Consider the following 19,549-nt stretch of genomic DNA (forward strand, 5'->3'; position numbering starts at 1 on the left):
AATTGGTAAATGCTTCAAATAAGTACCCTGCCAAGAGTCAGGTAATAAGTGTTTATTAGCACACCACTACTTGAACCCTGAAGTCTGTGTGCTTTTCCAACTCTGGGACCTCTGCCTTTCTTCCTAAATCTCTTGGTTCAGATTTTCAAGTGAAATAGTTTGATTGGTCTAATTCTTCACTCCTCACAGAATTGTGCTGGACCTGACTCTCGAAAGTCAATTATATCTACTTTCCCAGCTCTACACCTAGCAACACTGTGTTGTTAGCATGAAATCCACCCTTGTTGGAGTCATTACACCATGGAAATCAGCAAACAGTACAACTCAGAGTGCCTTTTTCCCCTTTTTCTTTTGTGAGAGTCTGTCTCTAAGCATTTATCTGCACACTATTTACCTTCAGGTAATCAGCAGTGACCCAGTAATAGTAGGGTTTTGTAGTACACTTGCTTCACTGTGAGCATGGGAAAGCAGATGTGGGAGAATTGAAAGGGACCTGCTTTTCTTATAAAGGAGGGGAGCCTGAAGAGAAAGCACTTAAGTTTCTAGGAGATGCTCAACAGTATTGAACTTAAAAGAGATCAAGTGAAGCAGGACTGAGAGCAGTAACAGTGCTGTGTCAGTGCTTAAGCCATTACCTCTAGAAATAGGTTTAGTAGAGCAGTGAAAGAGAAGATAGAGTCCCACAAATTATAAAGAAAGACTTTAGTAAGTCAAGTACTAGGTTATAAACCAAATATAAACCAAATAATTAGAAGATACTTTGAAGTGAGTTTTTTTTTTTTTTTTTTTTTTTTTTTTTTTTTTTTTTTTTTTAAAGAATGGATGTGGATGGCTTCTGCCTGTCATAAGGTGTGGGAAAAGACCAGAAAACAGAGATTAAAGATTGGTAGAGGAGAAAATGGAGGGAGCAGGATCCTGGAGAAAAGAGCTGAGTGGAAAGTTTTAATGTGGAACAGATATAGCACAGTACCCTTTCCTTTTGGAGGGAAGAGAGGTTAGGTGAAATAGGGAAAATGAAACCCTTTAATCCCTACCACTAAGTCTTTATGTGTAAGCCCCTCTTTGTCCTTTGTAAATTCTTTGAGTAACTATAAGCAGGAAGCTCATCTAGGTGCTTTCTGGCACAAGATTATGGAAACTAGCATGTTAAACCATGGAAAAATTAACACAGAACCCTAACCCAGTGGAGTAAAGTAGGGATGTGGGTATTCGCACCTGTGTTCTCAATTTTATTAAATAAAGTTAAATGTACTTAATATAGTAAGCTGCTTATGTTTAAATGTGTTTTTTAATATGTTATTAAAGGTATTTGTACCATACTGGTGTTATGCAGAGAAATACCTTTACAAAGCTGAAAATGAATTTCTTAACAGTTTTCAACAATTATTTTATTTGTTACTGCTTTTATGTATCTGCTTGTTTTTGATCATCTGATCAGCTTTATTCCATTGCAGGAAACTATTGGAAAATTTTTCCAGACAGATATTGCAGAAAATGCTTTGGTAGGTAGCTTTTAACACTGTTGGTTTCTGATTTCCTGGTAATAGTTTTAATTATTTATTTCCTTCAAAATGTAAAATAGCTAGCTTTTTTTTCTGCCCCCAATCATAAATATGTCACACATGAAGAAGAATTAAACAGTATAGGAAAAACACAAAGAAAAATCACCCCTAGTTCTACCCCTCAGAGGCAACCACTGGTGACATTTAGTCTTTGCAGACATGTAACTGTTCCCCTCCACCAATTTTATATGAACTGTTACGATAACATTCCATGTTTTTCACAGAATCTCATACATTTTTGTTAATAAAATTATGTCTGTACTATCTTTTTAAATGGGTACATAGTCTTTTAATGTATGAATATCCCATGGTATATTTAGCTTAATTTCTATTGAAAAGCAGTTATATTTCTAGTTTCTCAATAACTAGCAGTGCAATGAACATTTTTATGTGAAACAACTATATGTGTTCAATTTATTTTTCTGTCTGGGAATAAATTCATGGTAATGGAATTTGTGGATTCATTGATGTTAACTTTTTTGTAATACTTCTCCAGGCTGTCCTTTAGGAAGATTGAATGATAATACTATTTGAAAGTATGTTTTACTCCTTCTCTTTTTCAACACTGGTTTAGTTCTTTCTGTCAATCTGATAAGCAAAAATTGGAAATCTTTTTTTTTTCAAAAAAAAAATTGGGGGAGTGCATTTCTTTGAATACTGAGTCAGCCAAATAGCTGTTTATATCTTTTGCCTATTGGTATTTCTTAGCTTGTGAATTTCACAAGTAGTTTTGTGACATGCCTTCACCTTGTCCTTCATGGGTTCTTATTTAGGTTATTGTAAGAACTTGTTTTTTAGGGATATTAATCCTTCATCTTTTATATTGTAAATAGTTTCCAGTTTGTCTACATTGTCTTTTAGAAGTTTTAAATAAGCTTATCATCAAATATATCAGTCTTCATTTATAGTGTCTAACTTTTGAGTCATATTTAGACTTTTTTTTAAATCTAAGAGTATGAAAGTATTCACCCACGTTTCAAACTTTTTTGTCATTAATTATTTCACTGGAAGATACAGCTTTCTGAGATTTTTTTTGGTGTGAAATGTGTATCCTGTTTATGTTTTTCCAACCAGCTAGTCAGTTTTTCTGGTTAATCTTAAATGTGATTTAGGATGTATTTTTGAATACCTTCTATGTACTACTCTTTTTCCTAGAGAAACTGCCAGGAAACATAACATTAACTTTATTTAACTATAATTGTGGTAGTAATTGAGACTATATAAAAATGCTTTCATCTTTTATTGTTTTTTACCTTTAGAAAAATTCCTTAGAAACAGAAATTCCTACTGTCAGTGTTTTAGCTGATGAAGAATTCCTTCCCTTCCGAGAAAATACATTTGACCTGGTGGTAAGCAGTTTAAGGTTGGTAACCCATTTTTACTTTTAAAAAATATGTTACAAATAGATAATTTATGCCATAATTTTACCCTTATGGGGTGGAAAAAATAGATAATGGAGTAAATTCTTAATAACTTATTTTTAAAATCACAAACCAGGTAGTTTAATGTATAAACTTAAGATTTCTATGATAAGGGATTATGGATTCAGTACTCCCTAGTAGAGATAATATGAGTTCATTCTTCAGCTTTCTCTTTATCCTAACTTTCTACAACTGGGTGAAACTTACCTGTGATAGAGGAGATTCCTTCCCAATTTAACTTAGTATTCTGGAATTGGTTATTGATGGGGGCAGGAGTTTGAAAGAGTATTCTGGCTCTAGTATTCAAGTATTAAAGCATCCTTATAGTCTTTTGGCAAATAAGGAAAAACTGGTGTTAACTTCAACTTTAATTCTTCCCTACAGAAATGTAGTCCTCAAGGTTATTTTTTTCCTTTGTGTTGTCTACCATGTACCTTTACACTTACTACAAAAAAAAAAGTACTTTAAGTATTTTTTCAATATTTGAGGCACTAAGTTAGATGCTTTGGGGAATACAAATATGAACTCAGACAAGATCCTATCCTCAAAGAACTTAGAGTTCAATAGAGAAAATAAAATATTTTCAGTGGCATCTTATTTCTCCTGTCTTCTTATAGTCAAATAAATTTTCTTTCAAAGGGCTGTTGTGCTTGCCATATCCAATTCAGATCTTTTTTTTTTTTTTTTTTTTTTTCTTGCGGTACTGGGGATCAAACTCAGGGCCTTCTGCTTGGGAGGCAAGCACTCTACCAGCTGAGCTATCTCCCAGCCCTCCAATTCAGACCTTTTGATAACTGTTTTTATGGTGACCAGCCATCACAGTCTGCCCAGGACTTTGCTAGTTTTAGCACTGATAATCCTACATTCTGTAAAACCCCTTAGTCACAGGCAAGCTGGGAAAGTTGATGACCTTTGCTATTTTCTTTAGTGTGTTGTAATTTCTTCCTTGCTTTTTTATACATACTGAGCAAATTTAGAAATGTACTCACATGCTATTAGAAAATGAAAACATAGTGTCTTTGTCTATGAAAAGAGCCCTGGACAGAGTCAGGACCCAAGTTTCAGCATTAGCTGATCTGTTTGCTATTTACAAGTAACTAATTCTGTTGCTTTCAGTTTCCCCATAAGGATGATAAAATTTATAATAGGCCTTAGTTTTTAAAGTAGTAATTGTTAGAAAGCATCATGAAAGATAAATGTGAGCTTAGCACAGTATGGTTTGAAATAGTGATTTCCTATAAACCTAAACACACTTTTACAATATAATTTAGCAATTATGCTCCTTGTTATTTACCCGTAGAGATGAAAACTGCTATCCATACAAAAACTTGCACACAAATGTTTTGTAGCCACTTTATTCATAATTCCCAAAACTTGGACCAATAAAGATATTCTTGGTAGATGAATGGTTGAACTGGTGCATCCAGATAATGGAAAATTATTCAGCCCTAAAAACAAAAACAAGCTGCCTGGCCAGAAAAAAGCATGCAAGAATTTTTTTATTATATTTTTGAATTTATTAGAGCATGATAGTTATACATAGTAGTTGGGTTCATTTTTGACAAAATCATACTGGCATAGAATTTGATTTCAGTCCCTGTTCCTCCCTTTTCTTTCCCTCTATTCATCTTCCTCTACTGATCTTCCTTTTTTTGCTCATTTATTTATCTTTGATTCATTCTTTCTGTTTATACGAAAAGGTGAAATTCCCTGTGTTATATTTATATATGCATATAAGGTGATTTTGTTAAATTCATTCTGCATTTCTTCTTTCTCCCCTTTCAATCTCCTCCTCCTATTCCGCTGATCTTCTCTATATCTTTATGACATCTGATCCTTTCCTCCTTTCCCTTATTTTCCTTTAGCTTCCACATATGAGAGAAAACATTTGACCATTGATTTTCTGAGACTGACTTGTTTTACTTATCATGATATTCTCCATTTCTATCCATTTACCAACAAACCATAATTTTATTCTTCTTTATGGCTGAACAAAACTCCATTGTGGGGCTGGGGTTGTGGCTCAGTGGTAGAGCACTTGCCTAGCACGTGTGAGATACTGGTTTCAGTCCTCAGCACCACGTTATAAGTAAGTAAGTAAGTAAATAAATAAATAAAATTTTTAAAGCTCCATCATGTATATGTAGCACATTTTCTTTCTTTTTTTTATAGCACATTTTCTTAATCCATTAATCTATTAATGGGCATCTGGGCTGATTCCATAATTTGGCTATTTTGAATTGTTTTGCTTATAAATATTGAGGTGACTGTATTGCTATAGTATGCTGATTTTAGTTCTTTTGGACAAACATCAAGGAGTGAGATAGCTGGGTCATATGGTGGTTTCATTTCTAGTTTTTTGAGAAATCTCCATATTCTTTCCATAGTGGTTGTACTAACCCAAGCATGCAGGAAATTTAAACATATTACTAAGTGAGAGAAGCTAATCGGAAAAGCCTACATACTCCATGAGCCAACTAAATGACATTCTAGAAAAGGAAGAACTATGGAGACAGTTAAAAAAAGATCAGTAGTTGCTAGGGCTTATGGGAGAAGAAGAGATGAGTAGACAAAGCACAGGATTTTTAGGGGATTGAAAAAATTCTGTATAATATGGTAATGGAGATACACATCATATATTTGTCTAAACCCATAGATGTACACCCAGACTGAATCCTATGGACTTTGGGTAATAATGATTTGTCAGTGTAGATCCATCAGTTGTAAGCAAATGTGCTATGCTGGTAGGAATGTTGATAATGGGGGAGACTGTGTGTGTCAGGATGGGGGTATATGGAAAATCTCTGTTTTCTTCTCAATTTTGCCATGAACTTAAAACTGCTCTAAAAAATTGTAATAAAACCTTAGAATGCAGAAAGAAGTAGGATGATATGTATCAGAAAACTCACTAAATTAAGCTTTGGCTGAATAATGCTATTTGCCTAGGGAACATTTTAGATTTGCTGATAATTTTTTATTTTTAGGGTAATAGAAAATAACTTGATTGATTAATTGACGAACTTCTTTGAACATCTCATTGGGTACTTACTTTTGCACTTTCTTCAAATAAAGTCTCAGAATACTACTATTTGGATGAAATACCAAGTAGGAATTACTTTTACTTTATTAAGAGGTGAAGACTAATTAGATAATCGTATCAGATTTTTTACTTAAGTATAATTATACACTGACAATGGGGGAATTCTATAGTGTGAGAGAAAGATTTTGCCCTAGAAATGTTGATTATTTAAAGATTGTATGAAAACAGTCAGCAAATACTGATATGTAATTTCAGACTTCATAATTAATACCTCTTTTGGTTTATCATACTAATGATAATTATACTAATTAAGATAAAGCAAGTATGTATTTCTACATTTTAGTTTGCACTGGGTGAATGACCTTCCTAGAGCACTTGAACAGGTGAGTAAACTTACACTCATTCTACTATTCTGTTATTTATCACTAGAAACTTAGAGATGTTTTCATCATGGTGTGTTAATTGGAGAATGGAATCAACTCAACTATAATCTTCTGTGGGCTGGGTATGCTTGGTGCTCTTTGGCATGTAAACATGTACATTGAAAAAAGTTTCATTGAGGTGAAGATAAATTTTGAATATATGTGAAAACCTTAATAACTGCAAAATGATATTGACATAAAGACATTTTCTGTTGGGTTCCTTCTCTCCCTTAATTGCCTAAAAATATTTTAGGGGTAAGATCCTATTTATTTATGTTATATCTTCCCCATGCCTTATATGTAGAGAGTGCTAAGGAAATGCTTGTCAGTTGACATTTATCAGTGAAAAAGAGAGGGGTAGGTTAAAAAAAAAAAATGTGTTCAAAGGAGGGAAAGAGATTACTGTTGCTTGGAGTTGACTAGAAAAGCTCTAAGAAAAGAATACTTGAGTAATAGAGGTTAGGTGAGATTGAGATTAAGAGGGCTTTTCAGGAAGGCGGAATCAGCATAGTTGGGGAGGTACAAGAGCCTCAGCAGCATAAAGGAACAATGAAGAAAGCTGTTGGAGGATTAGTATCATGCTGGGAGATGAAGTATATTGGGACCACATGGTTGCCAGATTAGGATTTGTGTGTGTGTGTGTGTGTGTGTATGTGTGTGTGTGTGTGTTTGGTGCTGGAATTGAACCCAGGGCCTTGTGCTTGGGAGGCAAGCACTCTACCAACAGAGCTATCTCCCCATCCCCCAGATCAGGAATTTGAAGTTTACTTTTTATATGCAATTTAGGGCCATTTGAGGAGAAAGTGACATGTTTGAAAACCTTGGTAGGCAGGATAATAAATCCCATAGCTAGGCACATACTGTTTGCTGGCTGTGGTGTTCTGTTTTATGTGGGAATTAAATAACCCTACACAATAATATCATCATCTCATTTCTTAGAAAACTGATGTGGGGAGAAGTTTGTTAAACTGAAGGGAGATTGTTTCAGTGGTCCAGACTTGAGGAAACTAAACCTAAGTGGCAATGGTAAGAGTTTAAAGGATGGGAGAGGTTTATAGGATTCTGCAAAGGAAAAGTCAATAGTATGGTTGCTTGTTAGCTCTGAAGATGAAAGTGAGGAAAGAGTCAAAGTTCATCTTAAAGTTTTATTTTGTTTGGTACCAGGGATTGAACCCAGAGGCACTTAACCACAGAACCACATCCCCAGTCCTTTTTATGTTCTATTTCTTAGGGGCTAGCTAAGTTGCTGATGCTGGCCTTAAACTTGTAAACCTCTTGCCTCCTTCTCCCATGCTGCTTGGATCATCTTAAAGTTTTGAAATAGGATGTCTGGGGGAATAATTAGCAAAAGTAAGGGGATAATAATGATTAGGTAAAGAAAATGGAAATTAACCAACATATAACAATTTGGTTGGTTTGAGAATAAGTGTTTCGCTTGTGTGGAGTGGGAGCAGTGACAGTGATAAGTTTGCTAAGACAAATATCCCCGAAGATGAGTTTAGAGTTCTGGGAAGATGTCCAGGCTGAAGATAGAGATTGGAAAGTCATCTTTGTGAAATCATAGTTGATAAGCCCTGTGAGGCGGAGAGGTATGGCAAAGAACTGAAGCCTAAATCATAGATACAGATAATAAAGTTTTAGTGACCAGAGAAAGAAGTAATACTGAAGAGGTATAAAGCAAGAAGACAAAGATTTTGGTTTGTTTACTGCTTTGTAATTACTTTATGATATATTAAATATAAATTTAAGATAATACTTAGTGTGATTTTAGTCCTTATTAACTTTAAAATTCCTCCTTGTCCTCATTGTTGAATAGTCAAATCTAGTTACAAGTTATAGTCTTAAGAGAATCACTGCACTGGTTAAACATTTATGATTCTGGAGTTCAGTCTGGCCAGTATTTTGCTTAAGTTTTTCAATTTAAAATTGTTTTTGTTTTAAACCTGGAAAATAATTACATCTTAAAGAAAACCAATATGTTAGTGGTTTCATGCTGTGAATTGTGATTTCCCTATTGATTAACTTTTTCTACATAATAAGCCATCCTTATTTAATTGCTTAACACAACTATTTATTTAGTAATTTGGTAATTTGGGCTGGATTTAGTTAGGAAATTCTTCTGGACCTGGCTTGGTTCACTCATGTGTCTGTGATCACCTGCCTTTGGAAGCTATCTTTTTTAAGCTGGCCTCAGCTGAAACAGCTGAGGCTGATCTCTGCTTCCTATGTCTCTTATCCTCCATCCAACTACCTCAGGCGTTTCACAACATGGTAGCTGGACAGGACTCCACAAGAACAGGTGGAAGCATGCAAGGCCGTTTGAGAACTAGACTAGCCTAAATTCAAGGGAAAGGGAAATAGACTCCATCTCTTCTTACACATTATTACAGAATATCATTTCAAAGGGGACAGACACTGGGAGAAGATTGTGATTTTTGCAATCACCCATGCTTAATTCTTTTTCTTTCAATATTTTTCTGACTATAAAAGTAAGTTGTTTCTCTTATAAAATTTGAAGACATGCAATATACTCTTACAGATATTAATGTTTTTTGAATAAAAGACCCAGAAAAGCCAAACCAATTCTAATCCACAAAGCAGTGCTGGAGGCATCACAGTAGATTTTAGTATTATAAATGACTGTATTATCTGTCTTTATAACTTCATCATATAGCAGTAACTTTTTGAAATTTCTGATCATATTAGATGTTATTTATCTTATTGTTAATTTGACAAAATAAGATTGGCAGTCATAAGATACTGATTTAGACATCATATACTTATTCTAAGCATTTCTACATGTAAAATTTTGAATCGTTTTTTTGTCTTGCATTTATTACAGATTCATTATGTTTTAAAACCAAATGGAGTTTTTGTTGGTGCAATGTTTGGAGGTGACACACTGTATGAACTTCGGTGTTCATTGCAGTTAGCCGAAACAGAAAGGGAAGGAGGATTTTCTCCACACATTTCTCCTTTCACTGCTGTCAATGACCTGGGACATCTGCTTGGGAGAGCTGGCTTTAATACCCTGACTGTGGTAACTATCAAGAGAATCAAGTAACCCATTAATTGCTAATTCAGGAAAAGTTCTTATTGATCATTCTTACTGGGCATAAATACAAAATTGATAGATATGTCAGGAATGTAAAATTTTCAGTATTTGTTACCAGAATTAGTAGCTCCAAAAAGTATGCCATAATTAATGAGGAGACTATTTTCTAAAAATACTACTTCATCAGAATCTTTAAATCTATAGTTAAGTATAATATGGGAGTTAGAGCATTACAAATAATAGAGTAAAAGGTACCTACAGAACAATATTATCCCTCCATTGAAACAGTACTATATGAGACAGCAATGAGAAACTCTGCAGAATCCAGAACTAGACTTATATCAAGTTAGAGAAAGTAGGACATTCTACTCCATTAGGACTGAAGAGTTTTAGAAAGAGGACCCACAGGCAGTCAGTGCAGAAGAAACGTGGAGTCAACATGGTATAGTGATGGGACACAGCATTGGTATCCAGTGGGTATAACTTGAATCCTTACCCTGCCCTTTTACTAGTGAGGGGAATTTGAGTGATTTGGTTAATTATTTTCATTCCTCTGAGAGCATTTATTTCTTTTTTTTATCTATTTTTGTGTGTGTGTGCATTATATTTGCACATATGATGGAATTTGCTATTACATATTTGCACATGCACACAGTATAACAGTAATTTGGCCAATATCACTCCCTGGGCATTCATTTCTTTAAAAATGAAAATGTATTTTTCTAATTGCTAAAAATGATGAACATTCTTTCATATATTTGTTTCCCATTCGTATTTCTTCTGTGAAGTACCTGTTCAGTTCCCCTCAAGTAGCTGTTAGTATTAAATAAAATTAAAAATGTAAAGTGGCTGAACCATGACAAATGCTCAATAAATATTAAGTCCTTCCTTCCTTCTTTCCATATTATTCTACTCCTAGCACTTTCCAGAAATAGGCTTTCAAGAGGAAGTCATCTAGAAAGACAATGACTGGCCCCTTTCATCTCCCTCCAATAGCAAAATCTTTCTAAAGAACTCATTACTCTCTTCAGAGATGAGTTGAATAGCTTTACTATGATTTTCCAAATCTTTCCGGCCTAGAAACATCTCTAAACCTGATTAGAAAAAAATGGAATTTCTTTAAGAAAGCTTCTCATTGCATAATTAGAGATGATAGGCTTAAAATTAAAATTAAAATGACTATCTAAGATAATTTACTGTGAATGTGTTTCCTAAAATTAGCCAACAAAAAAATAGATTGTCATATCCTTCCTTATATTGATAGAAAGCAAGCAGTGTAAACCAGCACATCCCTAATACTAGAAAGAAACTTCCAGGAAATGGAAGAAACAGCAGGCTGAAAGACTAGGCTAGAAACTGAAGATAACCCTCAAGACTTCCCAGCTCTATCTAGTGTTGACATTTTAAAAACTTTTAAATGACCTGAGTCAGTAGAAACTTTGCTAAGATGTTGAACAACTAGAAATCACACACACACACACACATAAATTACTTCACATGAGTTTGTAAAGAAAGCCAACATTATTGATACAGGCAAATGTACATTGAAATCATTATACTTTTAAATATATCTTAATTACATATTGTATATATGTGTGTGTGTTATAAGTGTTAAGCTATATAGACAAAATAAAAGTCTATCATTTTTCCTTAATTCCCCTAATCTTGGCTTTCTTCCAAGGGCAGCTTTCTCGTTAGTCTGGGAATGCCTCTACAAACTTAAATATTATTTAGGACCTTAAAGGATTTTTGCTAATGTGAATACATATTAGAAATTAAAATTAAATTCATTTGGTATTTATTGATTCATTTAAAACTAACAATTATATATGAATTACTTATTAATACAAAAACCTTTTTTCTTTATATATATATATATATTTGTTTGTTTTAGTTATAGGTGGATACAATACCTTTATTTTATTTTTATGTGCTGATAAGGATCAAACCCAGGGCCTCATGCATGCTAGGCGAGCACTGTACCGCTGAGCCACAACCCCAGCCCCCTATTTTTATATGAAAAAAGGATTGTATTTTCCAAAAGGAAAATTGAGAGTTAAGAATGTTATTACTTCACATTTTTATAAATTTCTCTAATGCTTGCCTTAATAAAAGAGGGCTAGATTCTCATTCTGCTTCTGCATTTACATTTTGCTATTCTACCTGTCATATAGCTTCTGAAAGAATCTACATCTTCATAGAATGAGAAATTAAAAAGGCAAATAATCTTAGTATTATTATGAAAGTAGTTTTGACTTCGTAGGCCCCCCAAAGGGTTCTTGAGATCCCAAGATTCACCAAACTACACTCACACTTTGAGAACTACTGCTCTAGAAGTAGCTTACTATTATCAGTTTGGTGTATAATATTCCAGATTTTTTTTCATGAACTACTTTACTATATATAGGCAATTATACATATGTATATATTTCTGAAACATATTTTTCATTCTTAGTATGTTTTAGAGTTTTCTAAATCAATATAGATATATTTGCCCTTCTCAACTTCTACATTTTATTCCCTATTACGAATATACCATGGTTTTATTTATTTCCCTCTGAACAATATTTATGTTTTTTCTATTTTTTTTTTACCAGTAGAAAGAACACAACAATGAATGTTCTTCTATTCCATTTCTTTTATTTATTTAATCTTCCAACAAACATTGAGTACTTTCTATACACCAGACATTATTCTAGTTTTTTAATATAGCAGTGAACAAAATAAAGATTCCTGCCTGATGTTTTTGGATTCATAATGAACCTCTCAGTAGAGTTTAAAGGGTCCAGCAATCCTGGGACATTAAGTGCAAAATTGCTTTTCATTGTTCAGATTTGGAGGAAAGTACCTATGTATGGTTTTTGTCAGATCTTGAGAGATATAATGGGACTAAAAATAAATCAGAAACCACTGGCATAAAGCTTTAATCTCTAATATTTATTTTACTTATAATATTTAAGAGATTACCTTCATATTCTGTCCTCTTAAGAATTATCCCCCATATTGCTATTACAAATCTATAATTGAAGTGAAAAGATAATCTAGAGTAATGTAAAGCCTCTAAAACATCAGGAGAGAGTGTAAGGTTGGGGTGACTGCAGATTAATTTGAATAAGGCCTTTGGTAAAGCTGTGGTGATATGCTTTTTATTGAAATAGAGTAATATTTTTACTTGGCTTTATTGAAAAATTGTTTTTAAAGGGTACTGCTTAATAACTAAGTATCAGCCTAGTAGGAATTTTATTTTTAATCTTGAGACCTCTTACCCTCATCTTATGCACCCACCACTATCCAGGGTCTCTTTTATAGTTTGTTAGTGTAGAAATGTGTATAGATGAAATATTCATAGTCCTACTATTCAGAAGTGGTCTTAATAAAAGCCCTGCACACAACCTGGTCCATGTAATTGTTTTTAAAAAAAATGAATAAAGAAGTGTATTCTTTTGCTTTCTTTTTCATACATATTGGAGACCTTCTCCTGCAGACATATCTACCTCATTCTTTGTAACTGCTATATGGCATTTGATTGGTATTCTTTATTTAGTCAGTCTTCTGTTAATGATATTTATTTAGGACTAGTTTCCAGTAGAGATAAACTCCTTCATCTTAGTTCGTAACATAGTAAAATTTTATCACATCACAGCTTTATGCTGATTGTACAGCACATCTTATTTTGGAGCTCTGTATATTTCCAGTGCTGGGTAATGAACCCAGAGCTTCACTGCTAGGCAGTACCCTACCACTGAATTACACTCCCAGCCTCCCATCTCCATATAGCTATGCCATTTGGCCCTTGTATCCTCTAAGGTCACCACAGCAAAAGAGACAGATAAGGAAAGGCTCACAAGCCCTTTAGTACCTGGCACCTCCCTTTTTTGGCCTTAGAAGAATGTCTGTTTGAGGCTAAGAAGTATCACAGAGACCTGGATATTTGGGGAGCATCAGTGGTCTCTGCCACTGTACCAACAATAAACTCTGGCATCAAACTTCATGAATAAGGGGGAGACCCAGTAATTCATTTGAGAAATAAACTGTCCATGAACCAGCAATGTGCCCATTTCCTAAACAAGCCAGTATACTATTGGCTGAATTATTAGAAGTAGAATAAAAACATTGGAACAAGACTGTATTTGGCTCAGTTGTAGTACAGCATTTTAAGAAAGATTGATATTGACCATGTCCATGGAAATGTAGTCAGAAAATATAAGGATCTATAAGTTTTGTCTACAAGACTAGCTTCCCTGCCTGACAAAACAAAACAATTTTGTCCTGGAAGAATTTTCAAAGACTTGGAGAAGAGGGTTATGGTTTGTAGAGTACAGAATAGGGTTATTTCATGTTCCCAAGGAGAGAACTAGAACCAGTTGATGGAGTTTTAGGAACAATGCTCTCACAGTGGGGACTATTTATTCAACATTTTGAGATATTAAGTCAAGCATAAACCAGATAATAACTGTAAAGAATATTATAAAGAAAATTTCCTGTTTCCCATGAATATTTATCTGGGAATTCTCTACAGCCCTTTCTCAAATCCGGATTTGTGTGTGTGTGTGTGTGTGTGTGTGATGAATGTCAAATGAATATTCTTTTTCCTTTTTAAATAGGACACTGATGAAATTCAAGTTAACTATCCTGGGATGTTTGAATTGATGGAAGACTTACAAGGTAATGCATTTTTAAAGAATTTTGAGACCCCCTTTTGAGGGGCATATTTTGAGAGTTCACTCTATGGCAGGCATTGGGGTAAGCACTAGGAATCCATTGGTGAGGAGAAAGCAAATTTTCATGTAGCTTATGATATCAAATGGAGGAGGCAGACACTTGACAATTGTCATGAACAAGAATGTTAAATTACTTCTATGAAGTAAAGGTATATAGGACTGTGGCTGCTTCTAGAAGGATGGCAGCACTTTTCTACTGATGGCAGAACATATCAGTGACTTTCTCCAGCAGTAATTAGCATCTTAGGTCCAAGGAAGCAGGCACTTGGGTAAGTTTACAATTAGTATTTTAATCAAGGACAGATCCTGGTCTGAGAGACTCAAAGGAGTCTTATTTGAGGAAGATGCAATTGGGCTGGACTTTACAAAAAAAATTAAGGTGGAAAGGACAGGGAAATGAGTCCTAGGTAGGGAGAACAGCATATGCAAAGGCCCTGTTGCAAGAAAGAATATGGCAAGAACTGAAAGAAGGGCATTTTGACTATACTACAGGGAATAAGAAGGAGAGAGTTGTATGATAAAAATAGTAGATAAATAGGGATCACAGGTCTTAGGGCCTTATTAAGGTTGTTGGTCCTTAAAATGCCCTATGAAGTGTTTTAATAGGGGGAAGGGAAGAGGTCATGACATCAGATTTATATGTTGAAAGAAAGAATTGTTAGGTAAACTAGTAGTGAGACTTAACTGCAGTAAAGCTTACCAAGAGGTAAGTTCTAATAGGGTAGTGGCAATGGAGATGGGGAAAAGAAAATGCATTCTACAGATATTTAGGAAGGAAATTTGACAGTTCTTCCTACTGAATTTGATGTGGATGAAGGACAGAGTGTTTCAAACATAATTGCTGAGTTTTTAGCTCATAAACTGTGCCTTTTACAGACAAACAGTAGAAGCCGACTGTGGGTGAGCAGAGACAGTTCTGACAGTTCTTATATTCACATTTTATGTTCATGTTTGACTACATCAGGTGTGGAGTGCTTTTGAAATATGAGAGATGTCAGTATGCAGATAGTTATATGAGCAGGTAACTCAGGAGGCCACTGACATGGTTAAAAAGTTGTGAGTCTTTTGTGAATGGGCGGTATTTGAAGGTTGCCTGGGATGAGAGCATGGAATGAATAGGGAAAGTGCGTTGGTACTGACCCCTAGGAGCCTTATATACCAGCTGGGTAGGATGAGCCTGCAGAACGACTGAAAAGGAATAGCCAACAGAAATGCCAGAAAAAAGTTTTGGAATTGCTTTAACCAAGGGAAAGGGTTGCAAAACAATAGGAGCACTCAACAGCATCAAAAGTAAAACACAAACTGAAACAAAAATTCACTAGCTTTAAAAACAAGAAGGTTATTGGTGACTTTGGTGAGAGCTCCTTTTTTGGAGTTAGGGTAATAGAGTAGTAGTGGTATTGGGAGTAGGTTCAGATGTAAGTGGAAGGTAAGGAGCAAGAGAGAGCAGATGCCTACTGCTCAAGCAAAGATGAGGAGCCAGAGAGAGCAGATACCTACTGCTCAAGAAATCTGACTGTGAAGAAGTAAGATATGAAAAGGTTATGACTTTTGGAAGGAGAGAAATGTGGGATGGGATGAGTTTTTGTTGTTGTTGTTCATTTTTGTTTTGTCCTGAGACTCAAATTTATTTAACTGCTGACTGTAAGAATCCACATTCTTCCATAGAAGAGATGACTCCAAAAGAGAGATGATAATGAGGATGTCAGTTTCCAGAGAAGGTAGAATGAGATACAAAGACCAGAGGGTTCAAGTGACCTTGGATAAGGGGAGAGAGAGATTTATAGAAGGGAAGAGGGTTGGTCCTAATGGATGTAGGTATTTATGTTTGATAACAGGAAGTTCTAATTTCATGGGTTTATCTTTTTCAAACAGAGAGTAATACCATATGTTAAGAATGAGTCAAAAATTAGAGATTTGTGTAGAAATGATTCAAAATAGTCATTGGAGAGAAAGGGGAGGTGATTTGACCATAATGAGTTACAGAGTTTGAAGGGTGCATTTGAATTTGGCCAAACCCATTCAACAATTGTTGGCAACTCAAAATTAGGCACAGAGAAGCAGAGTTGGGTTAGTTTGGGTTGGGGTTTTACTAGTTGAGAGTGACAAAAAGACAAAAGCAAAAGATAAAGCAGTAGTGTCACTGAAATGATAAGCCAAAGAATCTAGACTGGAAAATAAAGGAAATGGGGACAGGGGGGAGATGAGCTAACAAATTGGGTGAAAGGAGCTATGCAGTGGCAATCCCAAAAGTTAGAGAATGTTAATGGTTGAAGTGCCTGAACATGCTGGAGGAATAGAAGGATGTGGTGGAAAAATGGGATGTTTGATTTTGGAAGTAAAGCAGTTACAAGTGATAACTCAGGCTAGGACATGTCCCAGATGCAGAGACAGAGGTGGGGTGATAGGGAATTTCACTAAAAATGAGTAGATTAAAAAATCTTAGAAGCCATGGAACTTCATAATTAACAACACTGAAGTCATCCAGGATGGTGGCAGGACTGGGGTGCAGGGGAATACTGAGGCAGGTGTTAAACCCTTTGATGAAGCAAGGAAGGGACGTACCTCATTTTGACAGGAAACACGAGTGGGAGATGGTTATGGCCAAATGGAATGGACCTCAGCAGGGTATTTCATAAGATGGAGGAAGTAATAGCCTGGAAGAAGCTCTGGGAGCAGCAAGGGCAGAGACCCTACCTCCCAACTCCTAAAGAGGTGAGGTATGCAAGCCACTTGAGAAGGCTGCTAGAGAAGTGATTTTTCTTAAAAGTGACCATCAGGGTCTAGCTGAGTTGTCCAAACTGACCCAGAACTCAAGATTCTCTTGTTTCAGCCTCCTGAGGAGCTGGGATTACAGATGTGCACCATGGCATCTGGCACACTTGGGTCTCTTATGTCTCTTACTCATAGGATTAAGAGAAATCAACTGATACATATTATATTCATTCACTTACCATTTATTGAGCATGTACCATGTGCCATACACTGAGCCAGTGGTAAAAATACATAGCTCCTGACCTCCAAGGAACCGACATTCTAGGAGAGAGAGAGAGAGAGAGACCCACAGAGAGAGAGAGAGAAAGAAAGAGACAGACCCACAGAAACAGATAAGCCTTCAGCTGTAAAATGAGAGAAATATAAGGAAAAGGCCCCTAAATATGTCTAGGGAACCTTTTTGCAGAAAAGGCAGCACCTAAGTTATAATGATTTTACTAGACGAATGAAGGGGTGGTGGGTTGCTTTAGTGGGGTTGGGGGGGCATTGCATTCTACACAGAGGATACAACTTGCTCATATAAAATGATGGAGTCATAAGAGAATATGCAGATCCTTCACTCTCCCAGTGAAAACACCGTACAATAACTCAGTATTGCTTGAGTACATACAATGGGAAGATGATAGGAAATGATAGAGGGTCAGAGATTTCTGTAATTTTTCAGCTGAACCTTGTAGTATCTTGGAAGAATATTGCATAGAGGAGAAATAGTCAGATTAGCATGTTAGAAAGCTCACCATTTGGCCAGACACAGTGGTACACACCTATAATTCCAGCAACTCGGGAGGCTGAGGCAGGAGGATTGCAAATTCAAAGGCAGCTCAGCAAAAGCAAGGCACTAAGCCTGAGACCCTGTCTCTAAATGAAATGCAAAATAGGGCTAGGGATGTTGCTCAGTAGTCAGTGCCCGTGAGTTCAATCCCTGGTACCCACCTCCCGCCCCATCCAAAAAAAAAAAAAATTCGTTCACCATCCAGCATCATTTATGAAAAAGGTAAGACTATGAATAAGGGAACCAAGGCACAGAGAGAAGTCACTTATTCAAGATAATGTAGTTAGTAAGTAGTAGAGTCAGGAATTATACAGCCTGATTCACATACCATTAAATCTCAACCACTCTGCCATGAAAAATGTCAGAGGCAGATAGGATGGAGAAAATGTTTATGGCAAATAGAAGGAGCCTGGGAGACATCAAGTATGCTCCTTTGCCAACTAGAAGATATCGTTACCTTCAAATTGGTTTTTGTGTCTTATATTTGTGTTACACTTTTTTTCTTAATGGTTGCAGTGTGTCTCACTTAAGCTGGCATTATTGTTAATTCACAGAAAAAAAAGTCCAGAATGTTGACTAATTTTACAAAACATGTTGCGTATCAACTGATGAATGCGTGAGAAATTTTCGAGGCTTTCACAGTGATTTTAAGGTAAGTTCACTTTTTGTTATTTTAGGCAATACATAGTATTGTCCCTGATAAATCATCATAAGGTTTTTAAAATTTTAATAAGCAGTTGAACTTTACCTTAAAAACACTGTGAGAGTTTTAAACAGTTATGTGCTGGCCTGATTTTTGTGTTATCCCAAAGCCAGAATACTTCCAAAGACATAAATATTTTTCCTAGGTGGTCTTCAGTAAAACTTCACCATAATATATTATGAAGTATCATTCCATTTTAAAGAAGTTAAAATTGGACCTAAGAGATGTTAAATCACTTTGTCCCCAGTTATAAAGCATTATGATCCCAAAGTACGTATTCTTTCCACCACTCTATGCTGCTTCAACAAGGAGAGTGTGGCAATGTATTTCTCTTGTGAGGGAAGGGTAGACTACTATAGCAGCAGTTATCACCAATAAATGTGGCAGTGCTCTTTGCATTTCTCCATGGCTTATCTGGGTCAGACCTGCAGAGATAGCATATGCCTAGTAAAGTTAATTAGTATATCCAAGTATTGGTTGTTTAGAAGGCATTTTAGAATGTCTGGGGCATCACATGTTTTTACATTTAAAAAACACATTTAATCTGACTCCCCCTGTTGTCTGTATCTACTGTGTAAGTAAGCCAGGCAAATGGGAAGTTAAACAGAAATAAAAAAAAATCTTTTGTCAGCAATGAACTCTTCCAGTGTAAGTCCCAGTTTACATTTGCTTACTGTGCAAGAGAATGTTTTTAAATTAGATTATGTAGAAACCTTTAGAGAGGTCATCTAGTGTGGCCACTCTGAAGACCCAGGGTAATAGATCCAGTTGCCTCATGACAGCAAGAATAAGCTCCACATTTTTCTTAATGATTAACCTACTAGTCTGTTGTTCTTCATGAATTGATGCTACTAAACTAAAAGGATACAGGATGAGTTCAGAATCATATTTTATTATTTTAGAGAATAACAGGAATCTTAAAAGAAGAAAAAGGTTTTAGTTATCGCAGCTAATTTGATTTTTAATAAAGTTGTTGAAAACTTAGATGATTATTATTTTTAAACTATCGAAGAATACTGATGTTGAGAAGTTTATTCATTTCAATTTGTGAAAGTAGAAAAACAAAAATAAGAAACTG

General features: G+C 35.3%; 1 protein-coding gene across 3 annotated transcripts in view; it reads left to right on the plus strand.

The window, feature by feature from the left end:
- Positions 1–19,549, plus strand: part of Ndufaf5 (NADH:ubiquinone oxidoreductase complex assembly factor 5) — a 33,560-nt gene that overhangs the window by 8,084 nt on the left and 5,927 nt on the right. Inside the window, exons 4-9 of one of the 3 annotated variants that reach the window (XR_007106968.1) lie at positions 1,455–1,502; positions 2,822–2,925; positions 6,367–6,406; positions 9,288–9,485; positions 14,105–14,165; positions 18,323–18,420. Coding sequence is in view for 2 of the 3 variants with exons in the window: in XM_047538617.1 (XP_047394573.1) it covers positions 1,455–1,502; positions 2,822–2,925; positions 6,367–6,406; positions 9,288–9,485; positions 14,105–14,165 (451 nt within the window). In the remaining variant the exon portion in view is untranslated. Of the gene's footprint in view, positions 1–1,454; positions 1,503–2,821; positions 2,926–6,366; positions 6,407–9,287; positions 9,486–14,104; positions 14,166–18,322; positions 18,421–19,549 lie in introns of those variants that run through there. The other 2 variants (XM_047538617.1, XM_047538619.1) reach the window with 2 other exon arrangements.

The sequence above is a fragment of the Sciurus carolinensis genome, chromosome 2 (assembly GCF_902686445.1).
Source record: "Sciurus carolinensis chromosome 2, mSciCar1.2, whole genome shotgun sequence".
Lineage (NCBI taxonomy): Eukaryota > Metazoa > Chordata > Mammalia > Rodentia > Sciuridae > Sciurus > Sciurus carolinensis.